The following is a 19,438-nucleotide window of genomic DNA, read 5'->3' on the forward strand; positions in this document are numbered from 1 at the left end:
TAAAACACGATATATATACAGTGGTACCTCGGATTACATACGCTTCAGGTTACATATGCTTCAGGTTACAGACTCCGCTAACCCAGAAATAGTACCTCGGGTTAAGAACTTTGCTTCAGGATGAGAACAGAAATCGTGCAGCGGCGGCGGGAGGCCCCATTAGCTAAAGTGGTGCTTCAGGTTAAGAAGTTTCAGGTTAAGAACAGACCTCCGGAACGAATTAAATATGTAACCAGAGGTACCACTGTATATTTCATCAATCTTATTAGCATCAATGAGGACTACACAACCTTAAAGGGATGTGTGGACTGTATGGCCCACCAGATGCAGTTGGACTTCAACTCCCATTACCCCTAGCCAGCATAGTCAATGCTTATGCCACGGGCCAGGAGTCAGCTTCGCCTGTTGAACAGCAGCCTGAAGGGGGAGAAGGCGGATTGACTCCACCTTCAGCTGATCAGCCTTCAAGGATACAGTGGAGAAGGCACTGGTGAGAACCAGCTGGCTTTAGCCTTCTTAAGCATAGCTTCCAGAAGCAGTCAGATGTTGGTAACATTTGTAGTTCCTGACCCTGCCTTGCTGCTTCCTGCTTGTCTTGACCATTGACCGCATGATCATCAGATTACCTGACCTTGGACCATCTGACCATGCGGCTTGCTGTTTGGTGGACCCTAGGACTGGACCTGACTTTGGAAGCTGACTCTACCTCCAGGCAAGTATAATTCAGAGACTCTTCTGGTTGGCTGACCTCCCACTCTCCTGAGCTCTGCATGCTGCTGCTCAGCAATGAGACAATGGCAGCTTAGCGATGATGGGAGTTGTTGTCCTTTAACATCTGGAGAGCCATAGGCTTTCCACTTTAGTCTAAAGTCTCCTTGAGTTATCTCTAGAAATCGGTGTATGAAGCAACTGAAGAAAAATGGTGCACAGTATATCCATCACCAATGAGGGCAGTGACTCTCATTGGAACTACTCAGTCCCTAATTACAAAACCAACTCAGTTGATCTCTGGCACAAACTGCTAGACCCTGGAAAATTTTCAGGATGTACAGGGATATTCATATATGGTATATTATTCACATTAAAATAGTTCATGAAGAACGAGATCTTCATTTCCAAGACTGACCCCACCACAACAGCCTTATAGAATGAGTTAGAAGAAAACTTAATATTTGTAAGGCACAGCAATTCACTAAATACAAGAAGTGTATCCTTCCAAACACAATGGAACAACCTTTCTACCCACTCAAAAATGCAATAAACACTGAGAAAGGAGTCTAGAATTTCCAACTTTGCCAGCTGAAGTTATTGTCAAGGGTACAAAATGTCCTGAAACAAGTCTTGAAATTCCTGACACAGCTACCATAAATCATCAGAGTTTCATTAAAGCAAATTATTCTCTTGTGAGTTTGTGCAAATGAGGATGGCATCGGTGGATTTACTGGAAGGGAGAATTAGCAGTGATGAGAAGAAGTCCTTGGCTGGCTGCGCTTTGATCCCATTGTGAGGTGGATATAACTGGGGGCTGCGTTTGAAAGCAAGAGTGCTGGAGGAAAATGGTCCATGAGTCATTTTCTGTTCTCTACACGTATGGGATATGGGTCCCTTCCAGATCATCTGCTTACTGAGCATTCATCCTGATTCATATGTACAAAGTTTGTGGAGAGGTTACATGATGTCAGTGGTCAAGCATTATGGCCAGGTCAAATGAAGTTGGCGATAGTCAACTTTCCAGCACATTTCCCCATGACTTTACTTACCACAAAAATCTGATTGGGGGTGGGGTGTTACTTGTTGTGCAAATGTGCCAAGCCAACTTTAATTGTGCGAATGTACTGGTTATGTGAGGGACGTGGGTGACGCTGTGGGTAAAACCTCAGTGCCTAGGACTTGCCGATCGTATGGTCAGCGGTTCGAATCCCCGCAGCAGGGTGAGCTCCCATCTTTCGGTCCCAGCTCCTGCCCACCTAGCAGTTCGAAAGCACCCCTAAGTGCAAGTAGATAAATAGGTACCGCTTTTATAGAGGAAAGGTAAACGGTGTTTCCGTGTGCTGCGCTGGTGCCAGTTCGCCAGAGCAGCTTCGTCACGCTGGCCACGTGACCCGGAAGTGTCTCCGGACAGCGCTGGCCCCCGGCCTCTTAAGTGAGATGGGTGCACAACCCTAGAGTCGGACACGACTGGCCCGTACGGGCCGGGGTACCTTTACCTTTACCGGTTATGTGATTGAATTTTGCTCGCAAATAGTGACCGGCTGAAAGTACATATGGAAAAGGAGACCCCAAAATAATATTTTAAGGAGCCATTGTATTGCCTGTTGGCTTTATGGCAGTGGTTCTCAAAGGGTGTGGTGCACCACACTGGCAGGAAGACTGAAGGACAAAGAAACATTTAACCATTCCAGTATAGTATGGTATGGTATGGTATGGTATGGTATCAATTTCTTTATTTACAGAATATGGATAGGTACCTTTTCAAAATGAGAGTAAGAGCATCAAGAGATACTGAGGACAATTCTAGTTGTGTTTACCAATGTATTTTTTATCTTATCAACAACAAAATTGGCTTGAGCAAATTTTTATTTCGAAAGTGTGACACAGAGAATAAAATTTGAGAACCACTACTTTATGGCCTTGGACACATCATCCCAACCTTTCTGTGCCTTGTGCTATTTTAAGTTCCGGATAATAATTTACAAATCCACACAAAGAGATTTCATGAGTAGGTTTGTTTTTTAAACTCTCTGGTTAAAAATGTGTTGCCTTTTAATTGCCTGTAAGAAAAGCTGTTTGGAGCAAAACTACACGTTTACGAAAAACATGGGGTTCCACCCAAAATGGAATCTCCGTGTTACATTTCCCCCCTCCTCCACTGGAGGCAGTGTGCCTCTGAATACTATTTGCTGGGAATCACAAGCAGGGAGTGTGCCATTGCACTCAGGTCCTGCTTGGGGACTTTGCATAGGCATCTGGTTGGCCACTGTGAGAACAGAGTGCTGGACTAGATGGGCCATTGGCCTGAACCAGCTGAGCTCTTCTTGATGTAAGCCTGTGCTCTGATGCCATAAGGTTGTGCTTTTCCTCATTCCACCATAACTGACGGGCAGTGAAAGGATGATGACAGTGTGAAGACATGTCTCACAATGTGTAATTCTACCCTTATATGATAGGGGCACGGGTGGCGCTGTGGGTTAAACCACAGAGCCTAGGACTTGCCGATCAGAAGGTCAGCGGTTCGAATCCCTGCGATGGGGTGAGCTCCTGTTGCTTGGTCCCTGCTCCTGCCAACCTAGCAGTTCAAAAGCACGTCAAAGTGCAAGTAGATAAATAGGTACCGCTCCGGCGGGAAGGTAAACTGTGTTTCCGTGTGCTGCTCTGGTTCACCAGAAGTGGCTTAGTCATGCTGGCCACATGACCTGGAAGCTGTACGCCAGCTCCCTCGGCCAATAAAGCAAGATGAGCGCTGCAACCCCAGAGTCGGCCACGACTGGACCTAATGGTCAGGGGTCCCTTTACCTTTACCCTTATATGAATCAGGCCCTGTTTGCACTTTTCCTGGAGCAGCTCCTCCAGATAATACCCATCTGCTGCCCACAGGGACCAGGGCAGATGGCAGAATTATGAACCACACTGACATTGCTCATCTGGACTCTTAAGGGTTTCTTTTTCCCAGCTTGGTACATGCATATCTGATCCGTCCTAACTCATGGCTGGCCTGTGCATTGGGAAGAGTGAGGAGATGACTCGGGGAGCTGATTTGAAGTCTGATGAAAGGTTTTCAAAATTGTTAATCATTTGATGGTTGTCCTTCTACTGACAGGGAGAGAGGTGTTTGTGGGCTTTTCTGCCTCAAGCGCCAAAGTACATTGCATGATGTCTTCAGCTGAATATTCTGGTTCCTTCCATTGGAAAGTATTCAACTTACATGAGCTGATGGGAAAGCTCTGCCTCTGGGATTTGAGGATGTGTTCACTGGATGATGAATACATGTGCAAACTCATCATTCAGTCACCTACAGCTGTCTCCTAAACCATACTTCTCAGGCTGGGCACCCCACTGGCCAGACCATTATCTCCATATACCCCCGCAGGCCAAGTCTGACACGTGGGCAACTTTCAATCATCTGATTGGGCAACCAACTTTCAATCATCTGACATCACAATGACAACACGTGTCCCACTTTTGTTCACATGGTTTGCACTCAAGCAGAATGGGCAGCGAAGTGTGCTTCCCAGGTGCTGGTGATCAGCTGATATTCAGCACAAGGTAAGTGCTGAGCATAGCGTTTTCCAGGGGCTGAATATCAGCTGGCAGCACTTGGTAAGGGCTGTGCAAGGGGCTTTGTAGGGACCACCGATCAGCTGGGCCAACAAAGCTCCGTTTTCCAAACTCCATCTTTACCTGGATCCACACTTGACAACATTTATGAGATTAAATGTGGGGCAGGAGGGCATGGCTTGGTTGAAACAGCCTGGCCTAGTTATGCCTACAGGTCAGAAGTCCTTCAGCCTTGCAGTACATAAAGCACTGGTTCAAGGTCCTTGCATTAATTTACAAAGTCCCGAGCAACTTAGGCCCAGGGAACCTTAGGGACCACCTGAACCTTTACATCCCACTTGATCACCTGCAGGAGCAGTGTTCCCTCAGCTGCCGAAGTTCATCTGATGACAACAAGGAACCAAGTCTTTGGTGTCTTCAATCTGCCAATAGAGATTCAGCAGGCACCTTTGGTGACAACTTTTAAACGCCTGCTGAAAGCTCTTCTATTCTGTCAGGCCTACAGAATACATCTTTTCATCAAATCTGATTTCTGTTTTTTTTATATATATATCGTTTTTACTGTATGGTTTTATGCACATCTGTCGTAAACAGGTTTTTTTATGAATAGTGGTGCACAAATATTTTTTTATAAATAATATTTTTTAAAATGTATATTTGGAAAGCTGGAAATTGGGAACACTCAGAGATGATAGACTTGGCTGGTAGCAAAACACAATACAGGCACGAAACAAGACGCAGGGTTTAAAGGACCAGTGGGTAAACCACATACACCACATTGAGCTCCTTGGAGGAAAACATGGGATAGAAGCGCACTAAAATAAAGAAATAAAATAACTACTATGAGGGAGCAAATGCTAAGGGGTGAGGCATGGACAGAGCTGCGCATGGTATGTCTCTGGTCGGATTTTAGTGCAGAAATCCCTTTTAAAACCCAGAACTCACATTCAATCCCAGTTCGTAACATAGGACCAAACATTTAGTTTTGATTATATACATGTCTGACTCCCCACAGTCTGCAGTCTGCATTTCTCCTATCCTCCTCCTTTCTTATTTCCTTTGCTTTTTTGCTTTTTCCTTCTTTTAAGAAAACTTAAACAAACAACACAAATGGCTGCAGTGTCACTGGGTGTGACCCACCTTAGGGTGGGTCACGACCCATCAGCTGAAGACAAAGGGTCTAATGGATATCAGTAGTCTCTAACATGTATTTCCAGGGTGAGGAGTCCAGCTGCCTGTAAAATAATATGCTCCCCATCTGGCAGATGACTACTCAAAAAATAAACCCATTTCATTTTTTTGCTATGACAGCAGGAAATGAGCAAAGAAAGCCCCCAATATAGTGAGGTTTCTAATGTCAAACATTTTGATTCAATATGTTCCACACTGGAGTGTTTGGATATATATATATATATATATCTCCTTGAAAGTGGCTACTTTTAAATAATAACTAAGAGAGACAGGAACTGGCAAAACCATACATTTAAGTCTTTTAAACAGACATTTTATGTCTTTTGAGCTGAACAATTTTCCTTAAGAACTATCAAAAGCAGACATAGCATTCCATTTAGGAAATTCAATATGTTAGGAGTCTACTGAAAAATTATGAATGCAGGCTTTTAACGACCTTTAGATTCCTCATTGATTTAGCTGCAGTTGCACATGCAACCAAATTTATTAATCAAAGTAATTTGTTACTCCAAGAGTTAATATTAGGCCCGCAACAATATTTTCTGATTTCAAAATTTGCATTTGATGCAGCCTGAGAGATGGCTGAAAGAGGATCCACCAAATGGAACATCTGATTTGTTTCGTTGCTGACTAGCACACTTTTGTTTCTGTAGTGACAACTCTTCAATTCCCAATTCCATTCTTTTCCTGCACTTGACATCATTTGTCCACACGGCTGTTTAATTAATTGATTTTACTTACAACTTTTTTGTGGTGACATATTGGGCAAAGTGTTGGCACAGCACTGTCAAAAGTACATCAGCTGGCATAGCTGTGAGCAAATTAAGCCATGAACCAGGAATTGGGAATTTGCCACTTTCCAGAACTTGCTGTAATATCATTCTTATCATCCCTGAGCTGCTAGATGGTGGCTGGACCTAATTGAAGTCCAACAACATGTTCATGCCATAGATAGTGAAGGCTGAGAAGAACGGAAATGGTGCCGAGAAGAACAGCATCAAAACCAAATGAATGTTGAACGTATTGGGACTTCCGGTTGAGCCACGGACCTGACGCAAGCGGGGCTTTCTTGGGAGAGAGAAAGTCCGGGTTCTTGAGGGTAAACTGGGGTGCTACAGGGCGCGGTAGCCCCCCAAAACCCCTCTGGAGGGAAACCAGAGGGTCAGGAGCCCAGCGGAGCCATTTGCAGATCGCCCGGCCGTCGGGTAACTCCGTAACAGGAGCGAAGAGAATGGTGGGCGGAGATTGCAGGCACCGGGGAAGCCATTGTCTCACCCTTGAGAACGCAGCCCCAGGCTTGCAGGGCGAGTGATCAATTCTCAAAAATAAAGAATCTAAGCCAAATTTGGATTTTGGAATATAATTGGAGCATACAAAAGGAAGGCTTTGGGAAAAGAAGGTGGAAAAAAGGTCAGTTTTTATCTGAAATCGGGGAACGACGCAAGACTATGAGCGGAGCGCGGAGAGGAGGTTGGTAACACAGCAAGCGGCTAGAACTTCTCCCTCTTAAAAAGCTTGCCAAAAGTGATATAAACTGCTGCAAAAAGTAACAAAGAGTTGCAGAAGAAGGGAATAATTAAAAGAGGGAGCAGAGGGTAACTATTTTATGACTTTAAAAGGCTCTCGATATAACGAAGGGTCTGAAGGAAGTAAAAAGAAAGGATACTTCTCGGTACTTTCACTTTTTTAAAAAACTGCGCAACAAAGTAGAACTTTTGTGCCTCCATTTTAATGGAAAGATAGAGTTACCCAGCTATAGGTAAAGTACGGAAAGTCAATACCAGGCAGCATAAATTATTATCTCACTATTTTTTACCCCTGCTTTCAAACAAATTTGACTGTTTAAACACAACGGGAAAGGATTGTGTTTGAATGAAGGCTTTACCTGCGTAACTGTTGTTTTTTTTTATGTGTATCTGCGGAATGAAATGAGAAAGAGCTGCCTAACAGGCTGTATGAAGGTCACTATTTTTATTTGGAGTTAAGTGAACCAGGATTTGAACTAACAAACTATTCCCTGTTATTTTTACTCGTTATTTATTATTATTATTATTTTGAAAGGGGAACAGTCTGGACTATTAAAAATCATTTTGCTTCTTTCTCCCCTCTACTTGTCTTTTACAGTTGAACTTAAATTTGATATTTTTAAATATGGAGCCCTTGGTAACTTTTGGGTCTATTTTTGGATAGATTCTTCTGGACATTTCCTCTTATTTCCTCTCTTTGGATATATTGGGTACCTTTGGATCCCCTTATTAATACCTTCAGTAACTTTTGCCATTTAATTGGATTATTTTTATTGGATTACAAGATACAGCTATTGGATTTTATTGGAGTATAATATACAGCTAATATACAGTTATCGGATTACAATAATTTGGGCAATATAATAATTGGGAAATCTACTTTTTCATAACAAACCAATATGGATTTAGCCTAAGTGGTGGCAAGAAGAAGGAAGGAAGGAAGAAAAGCTTTGGTGTGGGATTGGCATCTTCAGAGTTTAAATTCATAGGTTAAAAGGTGTTCCGCCATACAAGTAGAAATTATATCTGGAAAATTTATTTAGTAAAAATTTGTTTATATAAGTTAATTGACATATAAATTCAAGTGTATGAGAATCTGGGAGGGGGAAAATTTTATGTCTTTTTTATTTCATATATCATTTGTGGAAAAATGTCTTAATGGTTGAATATCTTGATTGAACATTTTACTACTATTGATTGTATATTAGGCGCTTGGATTTTGATTATAATGTCCCATACACAAAAGAAAGGGGGTGATGGGGGAACACCGGCAGAGAGGAGAGGTTCAAAACAATAAACGGACCTCAAAGGAGAGATTATGAAAATGTTTGCAGAGGTTAACTCCAACATTAAGCAGAGTGAAAAGAATATAGAAGCGAAATTGGAACAAATGGATAAGAGAATGGGCCAAATGGACAAAAAAATTGATGCTACAGTTGATGAACTGAAAGGGCAACTGAAGGACGTGAGTAAGAGGACACAGAACTTGGAAGAGGGAATGAAAAAGACAAGAGTGGAAATGAGGGAGGTGAAGAAGGAAGAAGAGAGAATATGGTCGGGAATGTCAGAAATTAATAAAACTCAAGAGGAGGTCTGGGATGCGATTTCTATGAATGAACTCAGGCAGAGAGAAGTGAATTTAAGATTGAGACTTGTCCCAGAGCTGCAAGGAGAAAATATTAAAGAGAAATTAATAAAAGAAATTGCACAATGGATGGAGATGGATATAGAAGAGGTGACAAAATCTGTGCAAAGTGCATATCGATTGAAGACAAGATCAGCTAAGGCAAGAAAGTTTCCAGGAGACTGCCTGATTACCTTTAAGGATAGGGAGATGAGAAACCAGATTCTCCAAAAGAATAGAGAGAAGAGACTAAATATCGAAGGAAATTATATAATTATTTTTAAAGACATCCCAATCAGGCTTCTTAAACGGAGACCCATATAAACCAACAGTACAGATCCTAAAAAAGAACAACATAGAATTCAGATGGGAATATCCGGAAGGGATCTCCTTTGTCTACAAAAGTAAAAGACATAGACTTACGAGCCTGGAAGAATTAGGGAAATACTTGAGAAAATACAAAGAGATACGAAGCGAGGACGAAGAAGCAAGAGGAATGGAACCAGGAATGGAGGCTGCAAGAGGAGTGGATCTGGAGGAGATAGAAAAAGAAAAAAAGAAAGAAGAAGAGGAAGAAGAAAAAGAAGAAGAGATAGACGGATTATAAAATTTATAACAAAGAATTCAAAATGGCTAAGACGGAGTTGAATTTATGGACTTGGAACATCAATGGGATTAACGATAAAAAAAGGAATAAAATTGAACAACATTTAAAAAAGAAAAAATTGGATATAATCTGTCTACAAGAAACTCATGTGGCGAGAAGGCATAAAAAATTTTAATCAATAAAAGACTGGGAAATGAATTTGTATCTTCAGATAAGAGTAAAAAGAGAGGGGTAGTTTTGTATATCAGGAAAAATATTGAAGCTCAACAAATTTTTAAAGATGAAGAAGGCAGAGTTATGGCAGTTCAAATAAAGTGGCAAGGAGAAGAAAAAAAAATTGTCGGGATCTATGCACCAAACGGAAATAAGACAGACTTTTACAAAAATTTAGAAGAAAAACTGTTCGAACATATGGATCAGAAAATCATAATAATGGGAGACCTGAATGGAGTGGTGTCAATGGAAATGGACAGATTGAAAACAACTGGGGTGAGCAAAGATGGAAAATTACCTAAGACTTTCTTTTCAATGATAAAGAATTGTAATTTGATCGATATTTGGAGACTCAGACACTCACTGGAGAAACAATTTACGTTTTATTCAGAACCAAATCAATCTCTGTCAAGAATAGACCAAATTTGGGTCTCAAATAAACTAACTGCAAGAATCTCGGAAGTTGAAATTCAACCAAGAGTGATTTCGGATCATAGTGCAATAAAACTCGAATTAAAAGGTTTTGAAGAAAGAACGTTTAGATGGAGAATGAGCGACTACCTTTTGGACGATCAGAAAGTAGTGGAAAATGCTCAAAAGTATTTGTCGGAGTATTTTTTGAATAATTGCAATAAGGGAACAAAAATTAATATGGTATGGGATGCCAGCAAAGCAGTGATGAGAGGATTCTTTATTCAGCAGAATGCTTTGAAAAATAAAAAGAGAGAGAAGAATAAGAAGGAAATACTAAAACAGATAATGGAGAATGAACAAAAACTGATAAAGAAACCAAATAATGAGAAGATAAGACAGAGTATAAAGACCCTACAAACACAATTTGCAATGATAATAAATAAGGAAGTAGAAGGGAATATAAAAAGAATGAGACAAAGAAATTTTGAATTCGCGAACAAATCAGGAAAATGGCTGGCGTGGCAGATTAAGAAAAGAAAGGAACAGAATACAGTAAATAAAATCATCATCGACCGCACAGAAATAGAAAACCCGAAAGAAATTAGAAAGGGATTCTTGGGTTTTTATAGACAATTGTATAAAAGCAAGGAGTGCAGAAGATCCCGACGGAGAAAAAAGAGTTATTGAACGCCCCAATTGAAACGGAAGAAATAAAAGAGGTAATAAAGGAACTGAAAAAAAGGAAAAGCCCCAGGATCAGATGGATTTACAGCTAGATATTATAAGGAAATGAGAAGCATCCTACTTGTACCATTGAAAGAAGTTATAAACAACATCTTAAAGAACAGTGAAATCCCGGAAACATGGAAAGAAGCCTTGATCACATTTATCCCAAAACAAGATTCGGACTTGACGCAGGTCAAAAATTATAGGCCTATTTCGTTGTTGAATAGTGATTATAAAATTTTTGCGAGTATATTAGCAAAGAGAATGAAAAAAGTACTGCAAGAATTTATACATAAGGATCAAGCGGGTTTTCTTCCTGGCAGACAGATGAAAGATAACATAAGAAACATAATAAATATATTGGAATATCTGAATGCCAGGAATGAAAAACAAGCTATCTTAATCTTTGTGGATGCTGAAAAGGCCTTTGACAATATATCATGGAACTTCATGTTAAAAAATTTAGAGTATATGGAAGTGGGTAAGGAATTTTATAATGGGATAAAGGCAATATATACAGAACAGAAAGCAAAGCTGATAGTAAACAACTATACTACAGAAGACATTAAAATAACCAAGGGTACAAGGCAGGGATGCCCATTGTTGCCATTATTATTCATTATGGTGCTGGAAGTTTAGTTAAAATCATTAAGAAAAAATGAAGATATAAAAGGGGTGTCTATAGGGAAAAATGAATACAAAGTTAAAGCATTTGCGGATGACCTGGTAATGACGGTAGAAGAACCAGTGGAAAGTGTCAAAAGAATCTTAGAAGAAATAGAGCAATTTGGTCGAGTCGCAGGATTCTACCTCAACAAAAAAAAAGATAAAAATTATTGCTAAAAACATGAATCAAGAATTAATTGAGGAAATACAACAAAGGACAGAGATAGAAGTGGTGAATAAAGTAAAGTATTTAGGAATATGGTTAACCCCCAAGAACATTGATTTGTTTCAAAACAACTATTTACCTGTTTGGAACCAAATAAAAAGGGATTTGGAGGTGTGGGGAAGACTGAAACTGTCCTTTTGGGGGAGAATATCTACGATAAAAATGAGTGTGCTGCCAAAGATTTTATTCCTTTTCCAATCAAAGGGGCATCAATTTTTAAAGAATGGCAAAAAATAATTTCAAGATATATCTGGCAGGGCAAGAAGCCAAGGATTCAGTTTAAGTTATTAACAGACGCGAAAGAAAGAGGTGGCTTTGCCCTGCCAGACTTGAAGTTATATTACGAAGCATCATGCCTCTGTTGGATAAAGGAATGGATTAAATTAGAGAATGGAGAGTTGTTAGATTTAGAAGGATTTGATAACAGATTTGGTTGGCATGCATATTTATGGTATGAAAAGAAAAAAATTCACAAGGGTTTTGAAAACCACATCTTTCAAAGATCATTGATAGAGGTGTGGGAGACCTATAAAAATTTGTTGGAACCTAGACTCCCCCACTGGATTTCACCATTAGAAGTGATGAGTGTGAAAAAAATCAATATGAGGGGGAGGTGGATAACATATGGAGAATTGGTAATAAGAGAGGGGGGGAATGGAAAATGAAAATTAATGAAGAGGTGAAACAATTTGTTTATGACTGGTTACATTACTATCAGATTAATGAAATGTTTAAAAAAGATTGTAAAATGTGTGGGTATGAAGGTAAAGAATCAAAATTTCAAGCGGAGGTATTGAATAATGAGTATAAAAATCTGTCCAAAATCAATAAAATGTTGCTGGAGTGGCATACAAAAGATGAAGAGGTAAAATCAGTAATGATACATTGGGCAAGAGATTTTGGTTATAATATACAATATGACGACTGGATGAAATTATGGAATGAAAGATTAAAATTTACGGCATGTACTGCGTTGAAAGAAAATGTAATGAAAATGGTTTACAGATGGTATATAACGCCAGTTAAGCTGGCTAAAATGTACAAAACATGCAATAAGTGTTGGAAATGTAAAGAAAAAGAAGGAACTTTCTATCATATGTGGTGGGAGTGTAAAAGGGTGAAAGGCTTCTGGGAAATGATATACAATGAATTGAAAAAGATGTTGAAATATACGTTTGTTAAAAAACCAGAGGCCTTCTTATTAGGAATGGTAGGAAACGAAATCAATAAGAGAGACTGTAAACTGTTTCAATATGCAGTGACTGCTGCAAGGATACTTCTGGCCCAAAGATGGAAGCAGGAAGAAATTCCAACAGTGGAAGAATGGAGAAGGAAATTGACTGAATATGCAGAATTGGATAAATTGACTGGGAAGATCCGATATCAGAAAGACCAAAAGTTTATCAAGGACTGGGGGAGATTTACAGAATATCTGAAAAACATATGTGATGTACAGACAACGCTTGTTGGTTTTGAAGAGACTCTGTGAGATAGTAAGAAATAGTGCAAAAAAGAGAGTAAGAGGAAAAGGAGTTCTAAAAGGCAATATTATGTTTTGAAATGCGTTAACAAATAGAAATTTTACGAAAGATTGACAGAGAAACTGAGGAAAGTCAAAAACTGAAAAAATGAGTGATAAATTAGGTGTTGATTGTATAAAATTGTTTGGAAAATGAATAAAAATTATTTTTTTTAAAAAAAAGAATGTTGAACATATTATCACGAAGCACTGAAAATAACAGAAACAGAAAGATGCTTTTTGACACTTGCAAAACAAGGGAAGCCATTTTGTCTCAGTCATAGTTTCTACATTCTACAATGGCGGGATTGAAAAGAGATTTGCCTATTGTCCAATACAATACTCTCCAGTGCATTTTCCCACCACTTCCCTTATTGCCAAAAGGTTCGGTTTTTGGGGGGAGAAGCAGGTTTGTTATGGAAGTGTGGCAAATCAACTGTAATTGCCCAACCTCAATTTGTCACTATGAGATTGAATCCCATATGAAAACAGCAACATTTTGGATTTGCCCTATACTTCACTTGGGACTGTAAGATCAGCCAGAAAAGGGAACTGGGGCCCAAACAGCTACCTAGATCCATGGATGGAGCTTGTCCTGGCTTAGTGGAATTCTTTCCTTTGAACAACTTGCATGGTAGAGTGCCTATTAGTTTGGAAAAGAAATGGGACTGTGCAAGAATAAGTTGTTGGTTTCTATTATCCCCAGATATATAGAAGTACATAAGTTTACAATTTATATATATTGTATAGAAAAGCTTGAAAACCAAAGAAAGATCAACAAGCACCTGTAAACTTCCAGGACTTATGTAACACTGATGACATAACTGATGAGCCCATGGAAATACAGTGGTGCCCCGCAAGACAAATTCCTCGCAAGATGAAAAACTCGCTAGATGAAAGGGTTTTGCGGTTTTTGACCTGCTTCGCAAGACGAATTTCCCTATGGGCTTGCTTTGCAAGACGAAAATGTCTTGCAAGTTTGTTTCCTTTTTCTTAACACCGTTAATACAGTTGCGACTTGACTTCGAGGAGCAACTCATAGAACGCGGTGTGGTAGCCTTTTTTGAGGTTTATGGTGATTTTTGAAGCTTTTCCAAAACTTTTCCGACACCGTGCTTCGCAAGACGAAAAATTCGCTAGACGAAAAAACTCGCGGAACGAATTAATTTCGTCTTGCGAGGCACCACTGTAACTCACCTCATTGTCCAGAGATGGAACTTCTGGACTTACATTAGACACTAAAAACAGGAACTCTTATTTTTTGTGGCTATGCTTTGTTTAGGAGATGGGGTAAGCATGACAAAATGATGCCCCAAATCCTGATCACTGCCCCCCCCCCATGATTGCCTACTGCCTGTGTCCAGAAAGTATGATTCTATAATATTCTATGCAGGTCCCCTGTTCTTAAAATGTCCAACAGTTGTAAAAGTAGTCTGCGATGTGGAATTGGGTCCACTCTTTGAGAAGTAAAAATGCCCTTCATTTAATTATTTGTTGGATCCTGGCCATTTTCAAGTTTGCGATACACAGGCACCTAAACAGCTGTTCTTCGTGGGTTGTCTTGAATCTCATAACAATTATGTTTCCTTTCGCTGTAATGGGATGAAATTTGGTGACTGAAGGTAAACTGGGTTTTAGCAGCCCTAGTTTGTATTTAGATTTTAACTGGTAATTTAGATGTCCTCAGTTTAAATTATTGTAAGTTAAACTCTCAGGATTGGGTAGGAAAACCTTTCAAACCCCTAATTAATTTCTTGGAAGTAAGCAACTTATTATTTACTCAAGTTCTATTAGTTTCACTGGAACATGCTTCCCTGTAGATGTGCTTAGGATTTTCAGTCTTAATTTATTTTGTCCAGGGATTGCATAGAAAAACTGCTTAATCGAGCAATGACTCTGTCTAGATCATACCCTTCAGCAGATTTGCTGCTGAATAAAATGAACCCAGTTTTCTTTGAAAAATGCTGGAAAATTAATTATGACTTGTGCTAAACCGAGCTGGGTAAAATACAATGAAAAGCACTTCACACAAATGCAAAACTCTCTGATGATGTTAGTGAAAATTTAGAAAGTCTTCAACTCTGTGTAATAGCCAACAGTCAGCATTAGAAAGTTGTCCAAACTCCCTAATTGCCAGCTGTTTCCACCCTGCTGTATGATTTCAGTAGTGTCACATCTTCAGATGGCAACTCATTTTAATTGGCATCTGTTTTCCCCCTCATATCTCCATCTGTCCCAAACCATGAAATTTTTTTTGTGCAAACATGCTGGCCCAAAAGAATAATTGGTGTAAGTCCATTTAACTGAGCCACACCCCAAAGAAGCAGAAATCAGTAATAAAGCAAGCCAAGTCATTATAGGAATTAGAGCTCATCGTTTACCAATGGGAAGCCAACCAACAGGTTTCAAAAATTACGTATAAAAAAATCATTATTATGGCTTCGCTGGGCATGGTTTCATTAGCTTAAATATTTTTAAATGGACACATGAAACATGGATAGGTACACTTGCATATGCACACTAGTTAAGTCCTCCAGTAATTTAGCCCACTACTTCCAGCAATATCTGGAGGGCCAAAGGTTCCCCATCCCTGCTATAGAGAGATAAAGTATTGCATTATATTTGTGTATATCAATGCTGGGGTTTTCTTTACCACAATTCTCCCCATGTAAATAAATGTTCAGCCAGTGGCGTAGCGTGGGTTGTCAGGACCCGGGGCAAGGCAAGTAATTTGCGCCCCCTAACCCGTGGATTTGCGCCTCCTAACCCCCAGATGTTGCGCCCGGTGCGGCCGGCCCCCCTGCACCCCCCACGCTACGCCACTGGTTCCAGCACCTTGATAATGTGGCACACAGATTTGCAGTTTGCCCTTTGAATTAAGAAGTACTGGCTTCCTGATCTGGTGAATTTCCACCAAAACATTCAGCCGAGATGCAATACACAGTGGAATTCTAAGCAGCTGTCCTTGGGAGAAAGTCCTATTGAATTCAAGGAGATCACCTCCATGTAAATGTGTTTTAGGATTGCAGCTGTAAGTGACTCTCCATTTGTACATGTTCATTACAGACATTAATGGTTTGGTCGCCTAATTCATATCGTCTGCACAGAGCAGCCCTCAGCACTGTCAGATTCTGAACATTATTACTTGTGTATCTCACTACTACAGGAAAAACTCGTTACCTGTTGCTTTTTCGGGGTTATTACACATGAAGCACTGCCAAGCCCCTGCTTCCTCGCTGTAACCAAATAAATCAAAGAACCTCACTTCTTCCAGATGTATCCACACATGGTCCAGATCCTAGGCAAGTTACAAAAAAGAAAACCGGGGGGGGGGAGGGGGAGAGAGAGAGACACCAACCCTGTTAGGAACAGACTTGACTGATGTGCAATTTATTACCTGCAAAATAAAAAGTAATAAGGTTAAGTACTTCTAGCAATGGGAACTGAAAGTAAAAGTTTATAAGCAATGGGAACTGAAAGTAAAAGTTTATAAGCAATGGATTCAAGCTCTCAGTCTCGTATAATATAGCAATTACGCTGTGTGCTGTTCTGTAACTACTCCAGTCAACTTTTTGGTGATTGACTAATGAAATTTTTAAAAGCTGTACAGAGTGCAGACTGAGCACTATGTCTGATCGCCTGGAAAGTGATTCTCCTGTGGCCCTCCAAATGAAAATGGCTTCTCAGCCCTGCCCCACAATGATTATTTTAGAGATCCTCAGTGTTGCAGAGTAGTCCACACTGAATGGTCTTCACTTTTGTACTAATGACAGGCTAAAGTGAAGGTGTCATTGTGGATTGCAGAGGATCCATGCTGTTGTTTGCTGGGCTATCTGGAATCTAGTGAGGAACATGTGTCCTTTGTTGTTGTTTAGTCGTTTAGTTGTGTCTGTCTCTTCATGACCCCATGGACCAGAGCATGCCAGGCACTCCTGTCTTCCACTGCCTCCCGCAGCTTGGTCAAACTCATGCTGGTAGCTTCGAGAACACTGTCCAACCATCTCGTCCTCTGTCGTCCCCTTCTCCTTGTGCCCTCCATCTTTCCCAACATCAGGGTCATTTCCAGGGAGTCTTCTCTTCTCATGAGGTGGCCAAAGTATTGGAGCCTCAGCTTCACGATCTGTCTTTCCAGTGAGCACTCAAGGCTAATTTCCTTAAGAATGGATGCGTTTGATCTTCTTGCAGTCCATGGGACTCTCAAGAGTCTCCTTCAGCACCATAATTCAAAAACATAAATTCTTCAGCGATCAGCCTTCTTTATGGTCCAGCTCTCACTTCCATGCATCACTACTGGGAAAACCATAGCTTTAACTATACGGACCTTCAAGCCCCTTCGCCACGGCAAGGCAGTGATCCATGAAGGGGAACACGTGTCCTTTCGGATGTCCTAAAACTAACCCAGAAAAACGAATTATTTTGAAGCTAAATTCATAGAATCAGTTGGAAGGGACCCCAGGGGTCATCTAGTCCAACTCCCTGCAATGCAGGAATCTCAGCTAAAGCATCCATGACAGATGACCATCCAACCTCTGCTTAGAAACCTCCAAGGAAGGAGAGTCCACAACCCACCGAGGGAGACTGTTCCCCTGTCGAACAGCTCTTACTGTCAGAAAGTTTTTCCGAATGTTTAGTCGGAAACTCCTTTCTTGTAACAGGCTGAATTTTATTAGAACAGGATCTCTTAGCTTGATGACAAAACAGAAATGCCATTTTATCTCCCACAAGAAACTTGTTCAAAGTTTTCTCTTCTTCCCCCTTTAGGGGAACTGTTACCTAGATTTTGTTGACGCCTTAAAGGACACAGAGTAAGATTTCCTTCGCAAATGACAGCATGAGCTAACACAAATGATTTCTAAATGAATCGCAAGGAGGTTGCCGTGTTTGTTTAAAAAGTAACATAGCCTATGTACTTTCATAAATATCCATGAAGCAATTGACCGGAAATCTGTTAGGAAATAAATACATCTGGAAACATTTTACTTACCAGAATATTTGAACTACGTTATAAAAATATTTTCTGCGGTATGTGCATACTGAAGAGTACAACACAACATTCTTTGCTAGCTAATTTCTTTTTTAAAAAAAGACTCTGTTTAACCCATATGCACTGATTTGGCCATATTCTGCAGTCTATTACAATTATACAAGTCATAAACCCTTTCACTGAAGTCACTGGGGTATGTTCTTTTGCCAGAGAAATTTGCTGATTGTGTAAACTTCAAGTTTACATGAGTGGAAGTAAAGAGAAAGAAGGAGGGGAAAAAGAGGGGGGGGGGAGAAGAACCTCTCACCAGAATTTAGCACCAGCAATTTTTAAAAATAAATCTAACTTAATACATCACCTGTGCATGTACTTATTCAGAAGTAAATTTCTTTGGGTTTGATCAGACTTATTCTCAAGAAAGTGTTGCATGGGATTTCAGCTTAAGAATAACAGGCTATTATTGTCAGGTAGCTGCATAATAAAACACTACTTGTGTATGATTGACAATATGATAAATTGAATGTCATCCTTGTATTTTATACTAGGGGCCTCAGCTCATGTTTCTTGCCAACCTCCCTAGACATCATTTTTGCTCCTTTTAATGGACAGGTGGGTTGTGCTCAGGATAGCATGTATGCTTCTCTGTGTCCATTTAATGCTCACAACAATCTTAGGAGGTAGGTGGTCCTCTCAAACCTTGGCTGAACCTGTCTTTTCCCTTCAGGTTAGGTGAAGCCAAGCAATGGTGACTGGCCCAAGGTCAACCAGAAAGCTTCATGACTGGAAGGCAATCTGAACCCAGTTTCCCCCATGCTGCCTCTTAATCACACCGATACCTGATTCTTCCTCCAAGGAGCTCAAGGAAGCTTACACATGGTTCCCCAGCAGTCTCCTAACTGAGCAGCTTACAGGACTAGGCCTGCTTAGCCTCAGTAGAATCCTGTGCCTTTCGGCCATTCTTGTTTCAACAAATTATTCTGGACCAGGGTAGATGTGCTGTGGGAAATCCACGACTGGCTTTCCAAATATGTTTCTCTTTGGCTGACGAAGCAGTTGCATGAGCCTCCAGTTTGGATTTGGCAGAGGTGCTTAACTCTTTCGTCACAATAGCCTACTAACAGAAATGTCCATCTAATGCACTGCTTTTTCTTGTACACACTGGGAGAAGATTTCCATCAGGGAAACAGCATTCCACGTAGGTGGGATAGTACAAGTCATGGTTTAACAAACCATAGTTTAACAAACCATGGTTTAGCATTATGCAGACTTGGGCACCAAGTGATGGGCAATGCAAAACTGCATCCTCACTAGTCTTTGGTACAAAGCACAATCCATTTTTTAAACCCCTTCAGAGCATCCATGTGCATTTTGAAAGCTACAGCTGGCATACGTCCAGAGGGAACTCTGCCAAATAACTGATAGACAGGATGGATAAGGTCTTCCCTACCTCCTGAGTAGTTGTGACAA

At 40.4% G+C, this 19,438-nt stretch overlaps 1 protein-coding gene across 10 annotated transcripts in view; it reads right to left on the reverse strand.

Moving 5' to 3' along the window:
* VEPH1 (ventricular zone expressed PH domain containing 1) overlaps nt 1–19,438 on the reverse strand; it is a 162,199-nt gene that overhangs the window by 11,409 nt on the left and 131,352 nt on the right. For all 10 annotated transcript variants that reach the window (XR_014526374.1, XR_014526375.1, XM_083504052.1 and 7 more), the window contains one exon: nt 16,168–16,285. Coding sequence is in view for 8 of the 10 variants with exons in the window: in XM_083504052.1 (XP_083360178.1) it covers nt 16,168–16,285 (118 nt within the window). In the remaining 2 variants the exon portion in view is untranslated. The remainder of the gene's footprint in view (nt 1–16,167; nt 16,286–19,438) is intronic.

This window comes from Podarcis liolepis, assembly GCF_965112155.1.
Source record: "Podarcis liolepis genome assembly, chromosome: 5".
Classification (NCBI taxonomy): Eukaryota; Metazoa; Chordata; class Lepidosauria; order Squamata; family Lacertidae; genus Podarcis; species Podarcis liolepis.